At 45.1% G+C, this 20,444-nt stretch overlaps 1 protein-coding gene across 3 annotated transcripts in view; it reads right to left on the bottom strand.

The window, feature by feature from the left end:
• Positions 1-6,197: 6,197 nt before the first annotated feature.
• The window catches only part of LRRIQ3 (leucine rich repeats and IQ motif containing 3), a 48,601-nt gene continuing 34,354 nt past the window's right edge, over positions 6,198-20,444 (bottom strand). For all 3 annotated transcript variants that reach the window (XM_077277334.1, XM_077277335.1, XM_077277333.1), the window contains exons 7-9: positions 17,772-17,910; positions 8,912-9,620; positions 6,198-6,548 (exon numbers count right to left, since the gene is read on the bottom strand). In XM_077277334.1, coding sequence (XP_077133449.1) covers positions 6,344-6,548; positions 8,912-9,620; positions 17,772-17,910 — 1,053 coding nt within the window. In that variant the 3' untranslated portion in view covers positions 6,198-6,343. The remainder of the gene's footprint in view (positions 6,549-8,911; positions 9,621-17,771; positions 17,911-20,444) is intronic.

The following is a 20,444-nucleotide window of genomic DNA, read 5'->3' as shown; positions in this document are numbered from 1 at the left end:
TAACCAGGGTCCTGGAATCCACAGGCAAACAGGAGACTGGGAACAGGTAGTAGAGATCCTGGAAGACCGGGAAAATGTAGTAGAGGTCCTGGAAGTCGCAGGCAGACAGGGGACTTAATGGAAGCTACAGGAGAAAGGGAACAGGTAACAAAAGTCCTGGAAGACCAGGAAAATGTAGTAGAGGTCCTAGAAGTCGCAGGCTGACAGGAGACTTAATGGAAGCTGCAGGAGACAGTGAACAGGTACCAAAAGTCCTGGAAGACCGGGAAAATGTAGTAGAGGTCCTGGAAGTCACAGGCTGACAGGAGACTTAATGGACGCTGCAGGAGACAGGGAACAGGTAACAAAAGTCCTGGAAGACCAGGAACAGGTAGCAGGAATACTGGAGGTTGCAGGCAGACAGGACTCAGGAACACTAAAAGTCTTAATACCAAGACCCAGGCGTGTCTTGGGGAGCCTAATATAGGCTTTAGCAGATGATCACATAGGAGAGCGCCGGGCCATCTGCAACACACGATGTAGAGCACACCAGAGTTCAGCGAACCAGGGAGAGGGGAGCAGATCCCGCGACTGGTGCGTAACGATGCTATTCCATGGTTCCAACATTGCTACATCAAGTTGGACAGCTCTGCAGGTCAACTCTGCTACATTGCTGTTCCAGCTCTTCTGCCGTTGTTCCATTTCCACTAGACCGGATGCCATTGTTCCATTTCTGCCACATCTGCCTCCGTTGTTCCATCTAGCTTGCCTTGCTGTACCTACGCCACTTGTCCATGCTGCCTAAAGAACTGCTCATCCAGAATATGACAACCACCTCTCCAGGGGAGTTGTATCCATTTTGTGTCTGCAGCCCCTAGAAAGAGTTTTGTGTCTCCATGGTAACAGACTACAAAGTCCTTTTAGTCTGATCCTGTAGTCAGGTGTTTTCCCACTCCCCCTGTCTCATCATCTGCTGTCTATAAGTCATCAAAATAATATATGAATGCATGATCAGGGTTTGTTTAATATCCATATGCATATAGTCATGCCTGACATTTCATAGCTCTGCATAGGAGCTGAATACACAAAACGGTAGTTTAAATTTTACTCAAGACTATTAGCATGGCTGCATCGTTTTTTTTATTTTAGAGGCACTGAAGCAATAAAAAGGTTGCAAAAGTATAAACTCCCACCTGTAAGATGAAATTACTATTTTATGGTAATAAGGGACACTAAGCGAAATAATGATGGTGGATCTCATGAATACATAAATAAACCCCCCAAAGGGCTGAAATCTGCTTGTCTTCAGTGCACACACGTTTCATAGATGGCAGTGCGCTCATGTAAAATAACAAATAAAGGGAAAAAAAGCATCAACATTGATGATGCCGCGTTCAGCCGTCGCCCTGTCACTCAATATCGCTGCTTTCTTCATTAATTGGATTGCTTCACTACCAGAGCCGGGAGAACCTGAAATGAGATAATGTGCGGGCCTGTCAGCGGGATCTACAGCCGGCATTAGATGCACCGACGCTGATTTATTACACAAACAACCTGATTTGTTTTTGAAGCATAGCCATTAGGATCGCAGCAAGCAGAGGAAGAAACGCTGGTAAAAAAAAAACCTGCGCAGAGGGCTGCGTCACCGTTCATTAAGGCTTTATTCACACAGCAGAGCGGTGCATGGAGCCTGCATGGTGACACACAATATCCCTGCAATCACAGGTACAATATGGCCCCTGATGGTTCCGCAATTCACATATTAACCCCTTCAGCACTACGCCAATTGTCGTCTTTGTGCTTTCCTTGTTTCCCCTCCTTCTTTCTTATTTTTCTTTAGACACAGTTTTATGAAACTTTTTTTTATATTGCAGGATGAGTTGAACTTTTCAATGATTCCATTCACTTTACCATATAATGTACTGAAAACTTGAAGAAAAAAAAAAGACTCTAAGTGGGGTAAAACAGTGGGGAAAAAATGCCATACCACCATTGCTTTCTGGGTTTTGTTTTTACGGCGTTCATTGTGCAGTAAACATGACCGCTAACCAGATTCTCCAGATCAGGGCGATTACGGCATTTCCAAAGTAGTATAGTTATACACATACAGTCATGGCCGATAGCGTTGGTACCCGTGAAATTGTTCCAAAAATTGAATTTTTTTTACTTTTTTTAAAGCCATCAGCAACCCATGATCGCGGCGTGGTGGACCAGTGGGCGAGTACATGTCTCTTCCCTAAATCATACCACTTAAAGAAATAGACAACAGCATTCACTTGGTTAAATTGCAGGGATCAGAGCTAGTATTAACTGTGATTGTTGGAGATGTCACTTGTGTAGTCAGTATCCATCATGTATGGAGCACAGGACATCTGCTCTACATGTATGATGGATCTTGGGACTTATACATAGACTAGATGGTGGCCCGATTCTAATGCATCGGGTATTCTAGAATATGTATGTAGTTTACTTATGAAGTTTTCAGAATAATGCAGTTTATACACAGGATTCGGCCGGCCGGGACCAATTAGCAAAGCGTGGTTCAAATTCCGCGCCAATATGCGGGCAGACTGCATCTGTCGCTGATTGTTCCCAGGCGGCCGGGCGTGACCAATCAGTGAAGCCAGGGCCTGCTCCATGCTCCAGGTTTTTGAGGGCCCGAGTGAAAGAGTCTCAGTGCGCCCCCCTCTTTAACACATACCACGATTCATGATGCACAAATACAGCAGAGAAATATAGCATAGCCAAGTAGCGTATAACACAGCCCATGTAGTATATAACAGCCCACATAGCATATAACACAGTCCACGTAGTTTATAGCACAGGCCACGTAGTATATAGCACAGGCCACGTAGTATATAACACAGCCCACACAGTGTATAGCACAGCCACATATATAGCACAGCCCACGTAGTATATAGCACAGCCCACGTAGTATATAGCACAGCCCACACAGTATATAACACAGCCCACGTAGTATATAGCATGGCCACGTAGTATATTGCCCAGCCACATATATTACATAGCCACATAGTATATAGCACAGCCCACGTAGTATATAACACAGCCGCGTAGTATATAGCACAGCCACGTAATATACAGCACAGCCACGTATTATATTGCAAATCCACATAGTTTATAGCACAGCCCATATAGTATATAGCGCAGGCCACGTAGTATATAGCACAGCCCACGCAGTGTATAACACAGCCCACATAGTATATAACACAGCCACATAGTATACAGCACAGCCCACGCAGTATATAACACAGCCACGTAGTGTATTGCCCAGCCACGTAGTATATTGCCCAGCCAAGTAATATATTGCACAGCCATGTAGTATATACCACAGCCCATGTAGTATATAGCACAGAGACGTAGTATAAAACACAGCCCACGCAGTATATAACACAGGCCATGCAGTATATAACACAGCCCACGTAGTATATAGCAATGTGGGCACCATATCCCTGTTAAAAAAAGAATTAAAATAAAAAAGTCAAATACTCACCTTCCGGCGGCCAACGGATCCAGGCCAGGCGTTTAGCGATGCTCCTCATGACACTCTGGTCCCTAGAATGCATTGCGGTCTTGCGAGATGATGACGTAGTGGTCTCGCGAGACCGCAATGCATTCTTTGAACCGGAGCGTCGCGAGGAAAGGCGCCGGAAGGTGAGAATATAATGATTTTTTTATTTTTTTTATTTTTTTTTAACATTAGATCTTTTTACTATTGATACTGTATAGGCAGCATCAATAGTAAAAAGTTGGTGACACAGGGTTAATAGCACTGCGGCATAACGCGGTGTAACGCAGCCATTAACCCTGTGTGAGCGCTGACTGGAGGGGGCACTGACAGAGAGTAGGAAGGGGCGAATTTGCGAGCAGACTGTGCTGTGACAGACAGACAGACAGACAGACGGAAGTACCCCTTAGACGATTATATATATATAGATGATCACTCCTTAGCATAGACCCCAGATAGATTGGCTTCCCGACCAAACATTGAGCATCCACTACATTGTTTTTCAGGCAAAGCCTTGATATTGCCTGTGCCTGGTACTGCAGCTTTTTGCTGCTCAGTCCTATTCAATGGATTGGCGCTGCGCTGCAGTACCAGGTACATACGCTAGTATGGCGCCCCAGGGACCTGGTCATCACAGTAGCATTGCTTTTCTCACAGGGAGAGTGATGTTATGTTTGAAGGCAAGAAGGGATAACTGTAACCAGGTACCACAAACATGCAACACATTCACACTCCAGGCCACCAGGGGGAGCTTTTGATCCTACTTGCTAGGTGACTCCCCATATATATATAACTGGTAGTCTGGAGGGAAAGTGAGTCAGTTCCAGGCAGGACCAGTCAGGAGACGGACTGGATCAGTCTGAGGCAGCAGAGGGTTTACGGTGCGGTGTAGCCGCAGTGCAGCAGCTCCTGGAAAGAGACATTGAGAAAGCCGAATACATTGCAGAGAGCGTGCAGGAGAGCAAAGCACAGGAGAGAATACCAGGGGGAGACCAGCCCCGAGCAGGCTGCCTCCTTCTGAGGCGCAGAGACCGGTAGCCGGAACACCGAGGGTGTAAGGACCTCTATGGCTTACATCAGAGACCGGCAGGACAGCTGAACTCCAAGTTACCTGTCCGACCTAACACCCAGGATTCACGGTGGCACCCGTCAGAGGCCGGGGCATGCTAGAGTTCCTATACACAGCCTCAAGCCATCAGTCATACGGGTTATGTCCTATCCTACCCGGGGACAGAGAGAGAGATAACATCTGTGAGGACCTTATGTGGAGCTTTAAGCCGTAAGGAACTACAACACCACGGCGCTTTTGATTTCCACCTGGGTAAGGGGACTCCTAACTTGCCTTCAAGCCGGCCAGATCCTGCCTGCCCTGTGTTCTGGTGCTCTGGACTGCGGATGCTGAAGTCTTCAGTAAACAAGGTAAAGAGACTGCAAACCTGTGTCCTCGTTCTTTACTGCACCTCTCACCATCCACCATCTACACACCGGGAGCCCTGGGGATGTACTTCACCTGTGGGAAGTTATACCGTCTAGTTCACTTCTTTGCACGTAGTTATCTATTACCATCTTAGGCCTTGGCTTATATTTTGACTAATCTACTTTCATACGACTCTGTTTCTGAACCTGGCCTTTTGGTACTATTGACCCATCATTCCGACTATCCTCTGCCAGTCCGCTCCACCGGCAAGCAGTCACTTTGTGCACTCAGCCCAGGGGGACCAGCATAAGTCCAGATTCCTGGGAGGTCCGGGTTTTTCCTGGGAGCTGGTAAATGGAGTGACTTGCACAAAGTCTGTCCAAGGAAGCCCTCTGAAGAGCTGCCAACCTTCCTCTGAATGCATACGACGGCTCGTCCAGATCCTCCCCCTGTCAGCGTCAGGCAGGATATCTGTATGGCCGTGAGTATAATTGTGTATACACCGTTCCCAGAGGAATACGTTGTTGCACGTAGTCACTAAATTAATCGTCTGCTCTGGGAAAAGCGTCTCCCCCCACAAAATACTGACAGACAGCAGAGACTCGGAGATCACAAATTATCGTAGACCACTGGAGTGATGCAGATGGTAACCAAATCCCGACGCCTCCAAGGGGCAAATACTTTTACCTTGGATTTGTATTGTTGCAGTTCACATTAATAGTAGGAGATGTTATATTAATATCGCATCCTGGCTGTCACCAGGCAGCATCTCCACACTCACAGGTGGGTTATATGCACTTAACTATTATTAGGACAGTTCATCAATAACAGATTGGTGGGGGTCCGACACCCGGCACCTCCATCAATCAGCTGTTTCCAGGATCGGCAGCGGCCGGAGCCGCCCAGCACAGCGCCGTCTACTCCATAGTGGCCGCGGACAGGTACTACACCCAGCCTCTCTTGGTTTGAATGTGCAGTACCCATCCGCAGCCACTACACAGTAGACGGAGCTGTGCTGTGCGGCTCCGACCATGGCGATACAGAGAGCAGATGATTGGCGGTGGTGCCGGGTGTTGGACCCCCACCGATCAGACATTAATGACGTACCCTAAGGATAGGCCATCAATGTTAAAGTCCCAGATAATCCCATTTAAAGCTCCAAGGCCCAATACAAAAAAACAGTAACAGGCGCAGCCCACCGTGTGACATTTTTAGCTGCTGTTTTGCACTTCCTTTTGCTACACAAAAGTCTTAACATACAGGTCAGACACGTGTCAGGCTTCGGATTATTGAAAATCTAGTAATTTTAATCAGTTTGGCAATTAAAAAAAATTCAAAACCATAAAAATAAAATCCTCAATGTAAAATTCCCGTGTGTCCTCGGGTGCCCGCTGTCCTGTCGGCGTCGGCCTACGCTTATGTTAAGTGCAGCCGTGCTTTATTTGTATCCCCTTGGAAAGCGGCTGCTTCACGGGCACTTTGTACATAGGTTCGGTGGTGACGCGCTGACCCTTCATGGCTGTGACATGAGCCCGGGCTTCGTGTAACCTGTCATTAGCGTTCTGCAGAACAGCAGACCCCAGCGCGACCTTTTCAGAAGCGTTTTCAATCTGGAGCACCAGCTGCCTGCAAACAACAAAAAAGAAAGATTGAAAATGTAAAACCTTTGTCTCCACATTCAAGGACTACAATTGATTTCCTTTTGCACCATGTACATGAAGCGCTCAGGCCCGGCCGGATCTAATATTCTGCAATATTTAGTAAATTACATTGACATTTCTTCATTTCGCCCCTGTAACGACTTTTATATAAGAGAAAATTTAATGTAAAAAGGTACAAAAAAGTATTTCTTCACAATTAAAAACTTGTCTGCTTTTATGGTCCACTGAGAAGAGTCCCCTCTAATGCAATCAACTGTAATCTCCAAGGAAAGTGTTACATTCTCCTGCAGCACCCCCACAGGAGACATGGAGCATTACATGGTGGCATATGTGTCGGGTCCTCCGGACACACTCGTTGCAACTTTTGGCTAATTGATGGAGATATTAACTCAAAATGTGTTAATAGTGGATTTTAGAAGGTTTCCAAACCAGTCTGTTCAAATTGTTAAAAATTAAGTGCATTTCAAGGTGGTGACGCACTTTGTACAGCTTTATTATTCCTCCTGATCCTCTATTCACATGCACATTCGGATGCACATTGTGGTGTAAGTCGCTATCAAAGAAGGCTGGCAGTGGCTATTCTGCCTTGACAGCAAAAGATCAGGCATTTTGGAGTTTAACATGTCCGATCCTTCTTTTTCCAAACATCTCAAGTCGTGGGAGAATCAGGAAGCCACCAAATAAATATTGATGTTTCATATGTGTCTCTGGCCAACATTCATACGTGCCAACAACTGGAAGGCTCCTGTAAAAAGTGGGGCCTCCTGGACTGAAATGAGGTAGCCAAACCGCCCAGATGGCATCCTCCACCATAAGGAACCATGGTACATGGGCACCCAGTTATGACTGAGTCTGAAAAAGCTGGGTGACAACCAGTATGGATGTTAATGGATGTTCCAGAGAGGCTGTCAAACGGAATTTACAGCCCTTAAATAGGAAATCTGCCTAGAAACACCTTCATTTATCCAAGTTACAAATAAATGGATGTGGCTGGAAAAGTAAGGAAAAGCAAGCAATAAAAAATAAGGGAAAAAGTAAGGAAAAAAAAAATAAGGAAAAGTAAGGAAAGAAAAGCAATAAAAAATTAAGGAAATAGGAAATAATTAAGGAAAAGCAAGAATTAAAAAAATTCACAGTTCCTCAAGTTTACAGAATAGTTTTACCAGGTTATCCCTTGGATGCCAAAATTCACAAGAGTAAAAAAGGGAATACTGATGGAAACAGAACAATGACATTGAGTCCAAAAAAAATACACATTTCCATTATTACTGCGAGGACATAGTACAAAACGCCCGACCACTAATGAAAAATCAGTAGAACCAAAGAGGATTCTAACCGTCCTGTCAATGTTGCAAACAATAAATATAGGTATATTTCGCGCTGGTAAACCCTATAGTTGTATATTCAGATAGGTGTATAGTCCAGATAGTCAGCTCAATAGTTAGCTAAATAGTACACTATGTTAAAATAACAGACTTTGTATAAAAAAGGAACAGTTAAGACGCTGCACACTTGCAGCTTGATCACACACACCGGGTGAAGAGTCAGTACCTTAAGAGTAAAGTCCCGTCATTTATCCGTTCATGTGGATCATCAAGATTCCTGGGAAATGTTGGTGAAGTCTTGTCAATGTTACTAACCGGACCCGTCTACATGGTCGTGTCACTGGATGCCCTTTTGGAGGGAGACACCAGGAGAACATGGATTGTGCTTTGGTAGGTGGTTAATATCCCTTGAAGCGTTTTATCTGTATGATATATCAGTGGTGAGATGTTCAATGGATTAGGGCTAGGGTTGACTAAAAGGATAGGCGATACATGTAAGAAAATGGGGGTCCCATTGCCTGGACTCACATCAATCTGAAGAAAGTGGGTCCCGGTACCCCATTTGAATGGAGTGATGGTCATTCATGAGCACAACCACTTTTCTCTTTGTTGGTCCTATAGAGTATGAATGGAACAGTAGTGTTCATGCACGACCACTGGGTCATTCTCGTAGATTGGTGGGACCCTAGCAGTAAGAACCGAACGATCATATAATTATCACTGCTAATGTGGGTAAGTCATATGTGTTGTTTATGGGTCAAGCCCTCCTCACCAAGATAGTACTGTTATTTTGGAGAAGGGTCTTTTGGGTGGATAATGGTGCGATCGCCACTTCCTCATCCCTTAAAGTTATGTAATTTTTGGCCTAATTTACAATGACCTTGTTCTCATCACTCAACCACTGCGCTACCCTTCCTTGGTCTTGGGCGATCAGTCAACATTCATGGTATCACTGACACCATTGCTTTCACCGTGGGTCAAGCAGGTGGGTGTGGAGCATTACCTGTGCTCCTGGATACACTTTGTAAATTCCTTTTGCCTTTCATGGTCTTCTTTCAAAGCTTGTACTTGTCCGATCTTCTCCTTCATCTCCTCCTGGCTTCTGATCATCCGGTCATGTCTGATCAAAGTCTTGGTGACAGACAAGTGGTGTAGATTAAACTCTTTAGCCAGTAGATGTTCCGACCTCTTTGCCTCTTTTTGCTTACAGAATTGTCTGTGTCTATATTTGACTTTGTCCATGAAGTTGGAATTGTCCAAGATGTTGCCTTGTGCTTGCTGCTGTATGGTCAGAGAATCCATCGCATGCTGCTCTACGACCCCTTTAGTTTTGTTTGCCAGAAACTCTCCGATGTTATATTTCGCTCGTTTTCTGTCGTCGTGCATCTTAATCACCAGATTCCTGTTCTTCATGAGACTGTCATATTTCTCCCGATTTTCATAAGCCTTGTCTACGGCACACAAGGGTAACAGTTTCATTAAATGTTTGCCGCTTGCTGAACGTCTCGCACAAGGCTGGTCTTTTCTAAGCTTTGCAGCTTCTCTCTTTGCCTGTATAGCGGAGTGGATGTGTTGAATGGAGCGGCGGATGTCCTCTGCTGACTTTTCGTTGGATATCGTGTCGTCTTTTGATGGGTCAGATACGTAGACGATTACTTTTTTTCCAAAAACACCAAATTCTGTATCACTTTCTTGGTCAGGCTCTAAGGTGCCTAATGAGATAGAAAAGTTTTGAGTGTGAATATGTTTGTGAGAGTCCGTAAAAAAAGATTCTTTTCACCCACCAATCTCTTTATAAATGTTCTACCAATTATTCATCAAGGTCCCGGGTTATTCCCGACGTTAAAAGTCATCACCTATCTAAAGAATATGTGATAACTTGTGGATGGGAACGTGTCCAACTACGGGAACCCCTACCCATCTCAAAAACAGTTCTCTGAAATGTCCCAAAGGAAGGTGTGGTGGCCGGTGATGACTAATCTATTATTTCTCTCGTGGTCTGCCAAAGATAGAGTACAGAGCCCATGTGTGACCACCGATCCTTTCTAAGGGAGTATTTCAGAGCCATGTTCTCAAAAAACAACTGTCCCAGTGTTAAGATCCCCACTGATCTGCAATTTATCAACTATTCTTTAGGCAGGTGATGACTTTAAATGTTCGGAATAAACCTTTAACTAAAGATACAGTTGTTTGGTCCAACTATTCAAAAATTCTAACAATCCACTGCTTGATCCTTGCTCGAAACATTTTGACTGTAATACTTTAACATGAAATAAAGGCAACAGACCAATTAATGAGTCTCTTCTAATTAAAGGGGTTTTAGGCTATTTTAAAACGCAATCTAAATAGACCCAAGGTGGAGGGAAAAAATTGAGATTAAATTACCGGATTAGCGCTGTGCCTCCTTACATCCCTCGCAAGACTCCTGACTTCTTCTGTTATGATCTGGTGGCCCAGGAGTAGCATTGGATGTACTCTGGAGAAGGTGGTATCTATACTGACCGCGGACCCTGAACTTAACACCGCAACTAGAAGTAGCCGTGGGATGTACCTACTGATCCTAGACACCTCGACACAGCCGGAGGACTAATTAACCCTATAGATAGAAAAGGGAAAACTATCTCACCTCAGAGAAAATTCCCAAAGGATAGGCTGCCCCCCACAAATATTGACTGTGAGAGGAGAGGAAAAAACATACACAGGCTGAAAACAGGATTTAGCAGAGGAGGCAAATCTAGCTAAATAGGAAAGATAGGACAGAGAACTATGCGGTCAGTATTAAAATACTAGCAAATATCCACCACAGAAAATACAAAAGACTCCACATCTAACTAAAGATATGGAGGGTATATCTGCATCTCCAGAGATTCCAGCTTGACTGCATAAATCCTTACACAGATTAAGCTGGACAAGAAAAAACAAGAAATGCACTGAACAATGAGGCCCACAACATGTGGGCTGCAAAACAAGCAGAACTTATCTTGGTGAAAAGACCAGGAAGCAGGAGAAACCATGAAGGGATGTGAATCCTCCAGAATACAATGGACAACTGGCACTGACTGAAGGGTGAGGCCAGACTAAATAGCCCAGTCCAGAGTGGACACACCTGATAACTGCTGTGAAGGACAGACAGCAGCGCTACCACTTATAACCACCGGAGGGAGCCCAAGAACAGAATTCACAACAGTACCCCCCCCCCCTTCAGGAGGGGTCACCGAACCCTCACCAGAGCCCCCAGGCCGATCAGGACGAGCCAAATGGAAGGCATGAACCAAATCGTCAGCATGAACATCAGAGGCAACAACCCAAGAATTATCCTCCTGGCCATAACCCTTCCACTTGACAAGATACTGAAGCCTCCGCCTTGAAAAACGAGAATCCAAGATCTTCTCAACAACATACTCCAACTCCCCATCAATCAACACCGGGGCAGGAGGATCAACAGAGGGAACGACAGGTATTATTATTATTATTATTATTATTGTTTATTTATATAGCACCATTAATTCCATGGTGCTGTACATGAGAAGGGGTTACATCAAAATACAAATATCACTTACAGTAAACAAAACTAACAATGACAGACTGGTACAGCTGGAAGAGGACCCTGCCCTTGCGGGCTTACAATCTACAGGATTGTGGGGAAGGAGACAGTAGGTACCACATATTTCCGCAACAAAGATCTATGAAAAACATTGTGGATGGAAAAAGAGGCTGGAAGGGCCAAACGAAAAGACACTGGATTGATAATCTCAGAAATCCTATAAGGACCAATAAACCGAGGCTTGAACTTAGGGGAAGAAACCTTCATAGGAACATGACGGGAAGACAACCAGACCAAATCCCCAACCCGAAGCCGGGAACCCACACGCCGCCGACGGTTAGCAAAACGCTGAGCCTCCTCCTGAGACAAGACCAAATTGTCCACAACATGAGCCCAAATTTGCTGCAACCTGTCAACCACAGAGTCCACCCCAGGACAATCAGAAGGCTCAACCTGCCCCGAAGAAAAACGAGGATGAAACCCAGAATTACAAAAAAAAAGGTGAAACCAAGGTAGCAGAACTAGCCCGATTATTAAGGGCAAACTCGGCCAATGGCAAGAAAGCCACCCAATCATCCTGATCGGCAGACACAAAGCATCTCAAATAAGTTTCCAAAGTCTGGTTAGTTCGCTCGGTTTGGCCATTTGTCTGAGGATGAAATGCGGAAGAAAAAGACAAATCAATGCCCAGCCTAGCACAAAAGGCCCGCCAAAACCTGGAAACAGTATTATTGAAATCCACCGCACTCCCTGTGTGGAATATCTTAGAAACAAAAGGATTTTTTGAAATTTGCTAATTTATTCAAGTGAAAAACAGAAAATCAAATGTGACAGATCAAATAGTAGACAGTATAAGCGACTGAGTGATTTGACGTTTCGACCCTCCCGGGTCTTACTCTAAAGTCGCACTTAATCCAGGATTTATGAGAGGATGTTATCCCTGTAGTGTCAAGGGGCAGGTACAGTCTTTTTGATACCAAGTATGGCCTGATAGTTGATTTCTCTCTGAGTATGACCTTGCTGAGGAATAGCAGCGGTGCATCAGCGTCTTGCTGCTGTTTGCATACGCGATTCAAATAGAAAGTTGGTATGTCACTGGAGACAACCTTTTTTGCAGGTGCCAATGTATCAGCCTTAAATTGCTGGTAAGTTGTATGTGGTTTAATGGATTTGCCAGTTCTGGATAAAGCCTTGTAGTGGGGTAACAGCGGCGCAACTGCGTCTTGCTGGTGGACATGTAGGCTTAGTACCCTTAGTGGATGGGGGATAGCGCTCCTGCGTCCTGTGGGAAGGCATGCAGTGACATACCAACTTTCTATTTGAATCGCGTATGCAAACAGCAGCAAGATGCTGATGCACCGCTGCTATTCCTCAGCAAGGTCATACTCAGAGAGAAATCAACTATCAGGCCATACTTGGTATCAAAAAGACTGTACCTGCCCCTTGACACTACAGGGATAACATCCTCTCATAAATCCTGGATTAAGTGCAACTTTAGAGTAAGACCCGGGAGGGTCGAAACGTCAAATCACTCAGTCGCTTATACTGTCTACTATTTGATCTGTCACATTTGATTTTCTGTTTTTCACTTGAATAAATTAGCAAATTTAAAAAAATCCTTTTGTTTCTAAGATATTCCACACAGGGAGTGCGGTGGATTTCAATAATACTGATACTAGACCTTACGGTCTGTCTCACCAGCACCCCGATCTAAATTTAGAGTGCAGGCCAAATTATATTTACAAAACCTGGAAACAAACTGGGAACCTCTATCGGACACAATATTCTCCGGAATGCCATGCAAACGAACCACATGCTGAAAAAACAACGGAACCAACTCAGAAGAGGAAGGTAATTTAGGCAAAGGTACCAAATGAACCATCTTAGAAAACCGGTCACAAACCACCCAGATAACCGACATCCTCTGGGAAACCGGAAGATCTGAAATAAAATCCATAGAAATATGCGTCCAAGGCCTCTTGGGGACCGGCAAAGGCAAAAGCAACCCACTGGCGCGTGAGCAGCAAGGTTTGGCCCGCACACAAGTCCCACAGGACTGCACAAAGGAGCGCACATCCCGTGACAAAGAAGGCCACCAAAATGACCTACTAACCAAATCTCTGGTACCAAAAATCCCAGGATGGCCAGCCAACACAGAACAATGAACCTCAGAAATCACTCTACTAGTCCATCTATCAGGAACAAACAGTTTCCCCACTGGACAGCGGTCAGGTTTATCAGCCTGAAATTCCTGAAGAACCCGTCGTAAATCAGGGGAGATGGCAGAAAGAATCACCCCCTCCTTTAGAATGCCGACCGGCTCAAGGACCTCAGGGGAATCAGGCAAAAAACTCCTAGAGAGGGCATCAGCCTTAACATTCTTAGAACCCGGAAGATACGAGACAACAAAATCAAAACGGGAGAAAAACAGGGACCATCGGGCCTGTCTAGGATTCAGCTGTTTGGCAGACTCGAGGTAAATCAGATTCTTATGATCGGTCAAGACCACAATACGATGTTTAGCCCCCTCAAGCCAATGTCGCCACTCCTCAAATGCCCACTTCATAGCCAACAACTCACGATTACCGACATCATAATTGCGTTCCGCAGGCGAAAATTTTCGAGAGAAGAAGGCACACGGTTTCATCAAGGAACCATCAGAATTCCTCTGAGACAAAACGGCCCCTGCCCCAATCTCAGAAGCGTCAACCTCAACCTGAAAAGGAAGAGAAACATCCGGCTGACGCAAGACAGGGGCAGAAGTAAATCGGCGTTTAAGTTCCTGAAAGGCAGAAACGGCCGCAGAGGACCAATTCGTCACATCAGCGCCTTTCTTCGTCAAATCAGTCAGGGGTTTAACCACACTGGAGAAGTTGGCAATGAAACGGCGATAAAAATGAGCAAAGCCCAAAAATTTCTGAAGGCTCTTCACGGATGTGGGCTGGATCCAATCATAAATGGCCTGAACCTTAACTGGATCCATTTCTATAGATGAGGGAGAAAAAATGAAGCCCAAAAAAGAAACCTTCTGTACTCCAAAGAGGCACTTAGACCCCTTCACAAACAAGGCATTATCACGAAGGATCTGAAATACCATCCTGACTTGTTTCACATGAGACTCCCAATCATCCGAAAAAATCAAAATATCATCCAAATACACAATCATGAATTTATCAAGATAATTCCGAAATATATCATGCATGAAGGACTGAAACACAGATGGAGCATTAGAGAGTCCGAATGGCATCACAAGATATTCAAAATGGCCCTCGGGCGTATTGAACGCAGTTTTCCATTCGTCGCCCTGCTTAATACGAACAAGATTATATGCCCCTCGAAGATCAATCTTAGTAAACCAACTAGCACCCTTAATCCTGGCAAACAAATCAGAGAGCAAAGGCAAAGGGTATTGGAATTTGACCCTGATCTTATTCAAGAGGCGATAATCAATACAGGGTCTCAAAGAGCCATCCTTCTTGGCAACAAAAAAGAAACCTGATCCCAATGGAGAAGAAGATGGCCGAATATGCCCCTTCTCCAAGGACTCCTTAACATAACTCCGCATGGCGGCATGTTCTGGCACAGACAGGTTGAAAAGTCGACCCTTAGGGAACTTACAACCTGGAATCAAGTCGATAACACAATCACAGTCCCTGTGCGGTGGAAGGGAACTGGACTTGGGCTCATCAAAGACATCCTGGAAATCTGACAAAAACTCAGGAACTTCAGAAGAGGGGGAGGAGGCAATCGACATCAAAGGAACATCATTATGAACCCCCTGACAACCCCAACTAGCCACAGACATAGATTTCCAATCTAATACCGGATTAGGCACCTGTAACCATGGAAACCCAGCACGATAGCATCATGCAAATTATGCAACACCAGAAAACGACAATCTTCCTGATGGGCTGGCGCCATGCACATGGTCAGCTGTGTCCAAAACTGAGGTTTATTTTTAGCCAACGGTGTAGCATCAATGCCCCTCAAAGGGATAGGACTCTGCAAAGGCTGCAAGGGGAAACCACAACGTCTGGCAAATTCTAAGTCCATTAAATTTAAAGCGGTGCCTGAATCCACAAATGCCATGACAGAAAATGACGATAATGAGCAGATCAGGGTCACAGATAACAGAAATTTAGGTTGTACAGTACTACTGATGGTAACGGAACTAGCGATTCTCTTGACACGCTTAGGGCAATCAGAAATAACATGAGCAGAATCGCCGCAGTAAAAACACAACCCATTCTGACGTCTGAATCCTTGTCGTTCAGCTCTAGACACAATCCTATCACATTGCATAGGCTCAGGACTCCGCTCGGAAGACAACGCCATAGTGTGCACAACTCTGCGCTCACGCAAGCGCCGATCAATTTGAATGGCCAGAGACATAGAATCACTCAAACCAGCAGGCGTGGGGAACCCCACCATAACATCTTTAACGGATTCAGAAAGACCCTTTCTGAAAATTGCCGCCAAAGCATCCTCATTCCATTTAGTCAAGACAGACCATTTTCTAAATTTCTGGCAATATGATTCTGCCGCTTCTTGACCCTGACACAGGGCCAACAAGGTTTTCTCAGCATGCTCTACAGAGTTAGGTTCATCATACAATAACCCAAGCGCCAGAAAAAAGGCGTCTACATTAAGCAACGCCGGATTCCCAGGTTCCAGGGCAAATGCCCAATCCTGGGGGTCGCCACGCAACAGAGATATGACAATTTTAACCTGCTGGATGGGATCACCAGAGGAACGGGGCTTCAGAGCAAAAAACAGTTTACAGTTATTTTTAAAGCTCAGAAATTTAGACCTGTCCCCAAAAAACAGATCAGGAGTTGGAATTCTAGGCTCTAAAGCTGGAGTCTGCACGATATAATCAGAAATACCCTGTACTCTAGCAGCAAGTTGATCCACACGAGAAGCAAGTCCCTGAACATCCATACCAGCGCCAAACTCCTGAACCACCCAGAGGTAAAGAGGAAAAAAAAACACAACAGAGTACAGAAAAAAAAATGGCTCAGCACTTTCTTTCCCTTCTTCTGAGACGCAGTTAACTCATTGTTGGCCAGTTGTACTGTTATGATCTGGTGGCCCAGGAGTAGCATGAGACGTACTCTGGAGAAGGTGGTATCTATACTGACCGTGGACCCTGAACCTAACACCGCAACTAGAAGTAGCCGTGGGATGTACCTACTGATCCTAGACACCTCGACACAGCCGGAGGACTAATTAACCCTATAGATAGAAAAGGAAAAACTATCTCGCCTCAGAGAAAATTCCCAAAGGATAGGCAGCCCCCCACAAATATTGACTGTGAGAGGAGAGGAAAAAACATACACAGACTGAAATCAGAATTTAGCAAAGGAGGCCAATCTAGCTAAATAGGAAAGATAGGACAGAGAACTATGTGGTCAGTATTAAAATACTAGCAAATATCCACCACAGAAAATACAAAAAACTCCACATCTAACTAAAGATATGGAGGGTATATCTGCCTCTCCAGAGATTCCAGCTTGACTGCATAAATCCTTACACAGATTAAGCTGGACAAGAAAAAAAAAGAAATGCACTGAACAATGAGGCCCACAACATGTGGGCTGCAAAACAAGCAGAACTTATCTTGGTGAAAAGACCAGGAAGCAGGAGAAACCATGAAGGGATGTGAATCCTCCAGAATACAATGGACAACTGGCACTGACTGAAGGGTGAGGCCAGACTAAATAGCCCAGTCCAGAGTGGACACACCTGATGACTGCTGTGAAGGACAGACAGCAGCGCTACCACTTATAACCACCGGAGGGAGCCCAAGAACAGAATTCACAACATTCTTCTGGATGAGGTGGATGTTACGTGACCACTGCAGCCAATCAGTGACTGCTAATTGTTGGTCAGAGCTGCTGACTGACTGCAGCGTCGTTTGCCTTTGATCATGTACAAAGCATTAAACTGGGAGCACCGCCAGTTTACCACTTTGTACATGATCATGAGGCCTATAGATATAGGGAGCACGTGTGGAATCACACATACCGTACACACCCTAGTTTTTCAATGGATCCAAGGACCCCTCTTTAGGGCATTTAGTAGGTGGGGGCTCTTTTACATACTTTTAATTGGAGCTCAAGATAAATCTCTGTTAATTATCATCCCCGGTAATTTCTGCACATCAATCATTTTATACACAATTCCTGCCCACGAATAGTGAAGAAGATATTAACATTTCATTTAATAATGTTGTAATGATTCTGCCTTCTGGCCACACACGGAGGTGCAATGTTCATAAGTCAGGTAATCAGTCAGTAAAAGAGGAGAGGACACTAACCTTGGTCTCTTCGTGTACACGCTGCTAATTTGACATCTTTTGCTCTTTTTTCTCCATGTAACCCTTCTAATCTGGGAGGAGGTGGCAGCGGCTGATTTTGCTTCCCCAGATCATAAACAATTTCTGCTTCGGGCAAAGCCTGCTCATAAAAGAGACATTCGGCTTCAATTGTGGACACATGACGTTAAACACTCTTATCTGATACAATAGATGTTCGGCTTTGTTAATGTCACATTGTTTAAACCCATCATGACTTACAGAAGGTTTAGTTACAAGGACACAAGTCCAATGCCCAGAGCAAGAGTCATCTGTCTAATGAGCCACTGGCATTAACGTCGGGAACAACGAAAATACTGATGAGCAAAAATACAAAACAAACCACAAAATATAGTGCATCACATTCACACAACAGTGAGATAGTTATCCTTTACTGATCATAAATAGCATCTCCAGAGCTGTACTCACTATTCTGCTGGTGCAGTCACTGTGTACATACATTACATTACTGATCCTGAGTTACATCCTGTATTATACCCCAGAGCTGCACTCACTATTCTGCTGGTGCAGTCACTGTGTACATGCATTACATTACTGGTCCTGAGTTACCTCCCGTATTATACTCCAGAGCTGCACTCACTATTCTGCTTGTGCAGTCACTGTGTACATACATTACATTACTGATCCTGAGTTACATCCTGTATTATACCCCAGAGCTGCACTCACTATTCTGCTGGTGCAGTCACTGTGTACATACATTACATTACTGGTCCTGAGTTACCTCCCGTATTATACTCCAGAGCTGCACTCACTATTCTGCTTGTGCAGTCACTGTGTACATACATTACATTACTAGTCCTGAGTTACCTCCCGTATTATACTCCAGAGCTGCACTCACTATTCTGCTTGTGCAGTCACTGTGTACATACATTACTGATCCTGAGTTACCTCCCGTATTATACTCCAGAGCTGCACTCACTATTCTGCTTGTGCAGTCACTGTGTACATACATTACATTACTGATCCTGAGTTACATCCTGTATTATACCCCAGAGCTGCACTCACTATTCTGCTGGTGCAGTCACTGTGTACATACATTACTGATCCTGAGTTACCTCCTGTATTATACTCCAGAGCTGCACTCACTATTCTGCTGGTGCAGTCACTGTGTACATACATTACATTACTGATCCTGAGTTACCTCCTGTATTATACTCCAGAGCTGCACTCACTATTCTGCTGGTGCAGTCACTGTGTACATACGCCCAATTCCACACATTGTCTTCTGACATCACACCTGCATTATTACAAAACACCAGTGATTGTCTTTCCGCTGTCTCCAACATCATGTCCTCCCTCAGAAATGTAATCTGTCATAAACTTCACTCTCTCTGTCCCCCGTATAGGATAGGACAAAACCCGTATGACTGGTGACTTGAGCCTGTTTATAGGGTCTCTTAGATAACCCGGCTCTGTGGCTGTCACCGTGCCTACTGGGTGTAGGTGCGGACAGGTAACCTGCAATTAGCTGTCCTGCCGGTCTCTGAAATAAGGCGTAGAGGTCCTTGCTCCCTCGGTGTTCCGGCTACCGGGGTTCTGTGCCTCAGAAGGAGGCAGCCTGAGCGGGGCTGGTCCCCTTCTGGTATCCTCTCCTTTGCTTCGACTTCCTTCACGCTCGCTGCAATACAAATCTGCCTTCCAATGTCTCTTTCTGGGAGCTGCAGCTCTGAGGGCATGCACAGCTCCGTTGACCCTCTGTCTTCCTCAGACTACTGTCTGGAACTTTCTCCTAACTGGAACTGACTAACTTTCCCTACAGACTACCAGTTATATATATGTGGGGAGTGACCTAATAAATAGGAGCAGAAGCTCCCCCTGGTGGCCTGGAGTGTGAATGTGTTGCATGTTTGTGATACCTGGATGCAGTTATCCTTTCTTGCCTCCAAACATAGCATCACTCTCCCCTGGAGGAAAGCAATACCACTGCGATGACCAGGACCCTGGGGTGCCGCAAATATACCAGGATGGGGCCCAGGATTGGGAGCATATATACCAGGATGGGGAGCATATATACCAGGATGGGGGATGTATATACCAGGATGGAGGACATATATACCAGGATGGAGGACATATATACCATGATGGGGGGCATATATACCAGGATGGGGAGCATATATACCAGGATGGGGGATGTATATACCAGGATGGAGGACATATATACCAGGATGGAGGACATATATACCATGATGGGGGGCATATATACCAGGATGGGGAGCATATATACCAGGATGGGGGATGTATATACCAGGATGGAGGACATATATACCAGGATGGAGGACATATATACCATGATGGGGGGCATATATACCAGGATGGGGAGCATATATACCGAGATGGGAGGCATATATACCAGGATGGGGAGCATATATACCAGGATGGGGGATGTATATACCAGGATGGAGGACATATATACCAGGATGGAGGACATATATACCATGATGGGGGGCATATATACCAGGATGGGGAGCATATATACCAGGATGGGGAGCATATATACCAGGATGGGGAGCATATATACCAGGATGGGGGATGTATATACCAGGATGGAGGACATGTATACCAGGATGGAGGACATATATACCATGATGGGGGGCATATATACCAGGATGGGGAGCA

Source organism: Ranitomeya variabilis, chromosome 8, assembly GCF_051348905.1.
Source record: "Ranitomeya variabilis isolate aRanVar5 chromosome 8, aRanVar5.hap1, whole genome shotgun sequence".
Classification (NCBI taxonomy): domain Eukaryota; kingdom Metazoa; phylum Chordata; class Amphibia; order Anura; family Dendrobatidae; genus Ranitomeya; species Ranitomeya variabilis.
The sequence above is the reverse complement of the archived record's forward strand: the minus strand, read 5'-3'. Positions and strand labels throughout refer to the sequence as shown.